Source organism: Meleagris gallopavo, unplaced genomic scaffold (assembly GCF_000146605.3).
Source record: "Meleagris gallopavo isolate NT-WF06-2002-E0010 breed Aviagen turkey brand Nicholas breeding stock unplaced genomic scaffold, Turkey_5.1 ChrUn_random_7180001839287, whole genome shotgun sequence".
Taxonomy (NCBI): Eukaryota; Metazoa; Chordata; class Aves; order Galliformes; family Phasianidae; genus Meleagris; species Meleagris gallopavo.
Genome location: NW_011109079.1, coordinates 37,778 through 39,740, shown reverse-complemented (window position 1 = coordinate 39,740; position 1,963 = coordinate 37,778). Strand labels below are relative to the sequence as shown.

The window sequence follows — 1,963 nt, the reverse complement described above, 5'->3', positions numbered from 1 at the left end:
CAGGAAATCGGACTCGTTGGGAGCAACAGAGCCAGAACGTGGCCTCCCCCGGGCTGAGCCCCCCCTTGCTCTGCCCCACACCCCGCCGCAGCGCCCCACGGAGCAGGGAAACCCACCCGGGGCTTTGGGGTCTCCTTCCCACCCCACCACCCAGCTCCACCCAGCTGAGGCTCTGCTGTGACAACGGAGAGATGGGGGCCAAGGAGAAGGATGCGTTTGAACTCATACTTGAGTATGGAGGAGAACCCCCAACCCACCCCTCCCAGAGATGAGCCAGGCCTCCAGGATCACTACCACCATGCAGCCAACTTTAATGGAACAGCCAGCAGCCCCACACGCTCAGCTCCATGCCCGCCGTACAGGGAGAGCTGCAGCACACTCCTGCACGTCATTCTGGTGGCTCTGAGCATTGGATGTCCCCCATGCCAGCACTGCCACAGGTCCCTGCTCCCTGCAGTCACAACCAGAGCTTCCCTGAGCACGTCCCACAGCACCCAAAGCACAGCTGGGCCGACCCCATGTGCCACTGGTGCAGGGAGCAGAGCGAAGGGATGAGCTGGGCCAGCAGTGCTGCAGGGCTGCGCTGCACTCAGTCCCACTGCTGGTTGCCCATGCACGGCTGAACCTCCAAGCCCTGCCTTCAAGCACAGCTGGTGAATGAGCACAACTGGGGGTTGGGGATGAGTGTCACTGTGTCCCTGAGCTCTGGGCAGGCTCTGTCCCTGCTGGGCTCTCCGTCTTGCCAGCCCCAGCCTGCAGCTGGTGGATGTGCCCGTCCAGCAGTGCTGTGAGGTGTGCGGCTCCGTGCTGCAGCATGGAGCACGTCTGGGAGGGCAGGAGTGCCAGGGTGCCCAGCGTCTGCCCCTGCGAGGCCTCCAGCGAGGGCAGCTTGGCAAAGTTCTCTACTCCCTGCCTGCTCAGGATGGTGTCGTCAACGAGGGCACCTGAAAGAGAAGCAGGCACAGCTGAGGGGCAGCACTGTGCTGTAAGGACTGAAGTGTTTGTGCTGGAGCTCCTGGCATCGAAGGCTGCCAAGATGCCCACCCGGCTACACGGGGCAGGGGACAGTTGCAACCCCACAAGCAGCTCCTCTGCCCCCATCTCCTCCTCACACCTGGGGAACCATTTCAAAGAATCACAGAATATCCTGAGGTTTAAGGGACCCATAAGGATCCACACAGGACCATCCAAAGATCAGACCACGTGGCTAAGAGTGCCATCCAGATGCTTCCTGCACTCAGTACCATGACCTGGGCAGCTTGGTCCGTGCCCACCACCCTCTGGTGAAGAACCTGTTCCTGATATCCAACCTCTCCTCCCCAGCTGCATCATGCAGGAGCCCTGGCTCTCACCCAGCAGGTTGACCTGCGGCACTCCCTTCAGGACCCTCAGCATCTCCTTGGCCTTTGTTTCTGGGCTCACCAGAAGGATATTGCGGGACACGAAGAGCGGGAGGAGGTTCTTATAGCGGGACTGGGACAGCACAGGGCGGATGATCTGTGGGAGGCAGCACTCAGTGGTGGGGAAGGAGGCCTGGGGGCTGCAGCAGCGTGAGCCCTGCCGCTTCCCCCGCCCCCTACCTCGTTCAGGACGAACTTGACCTCAATGTTGTGCTTCCGCAAGTAGTACCTCATCAGCACCATATCCTCCCCGGGCATGGAGTTGTACTGACACACCGCGACCATACGGTTGTTCCGGAACACCTCCTCCACCTGCCGCCGGAGCAGCCGGGCGTAGCCGTACTCCTGTAGGGAGGAAGTGGCCACGGGAGCACCACGGCCCCGCCCCTGGGGGACACCGCTGGGCCTGCAAGGGGCCTACAGCATGCAGCCCACAGCTCGTGGGGCGGCCCAGCGTTACCTCCTCCTCCTCCTCCTCCGCCTTCCTCTTAGCAGGCAGGCAGCGCTCGGGGACGGCGGGCCGCGGCGCGATGTACTCGGTGACGGCCATCAGCTTCTGGCGC

The 1,963-nt window shown here is 62.8% G+C and overlaps 1 protein-coding gene across 1 annotated transcript; it reads right to left on the bottom strand.

Moving 5' to 3' along the window:
* Positions 1–286: 286 nt before the first annotated feature.
* On the bottom strand, positions 287–1,957 carry MRPL10 (mitochondrial ribosomal protein L10). Its single transcript, XM_010726565.2, has 4 exons — positions 1,861–1,957; positions 1,581–1,745; positions 1,353–1,497; positions 287–944 (listed from the first exon to the last, which is right to left on the bottom strand). The coding sequence occupies exons 1-4, from the start codon at positions 1,948–1,950 to the stop codon at positions 688–690; spliced, it is 657 nt and encodes a 218-aa protein (XP_010724867.1). The 5' UTR covers positions 1,951–1,957; the 3' UTR covers positions 287–687.
* Positions 1,958–1,963: the final 6 nt, after the last annotated feature.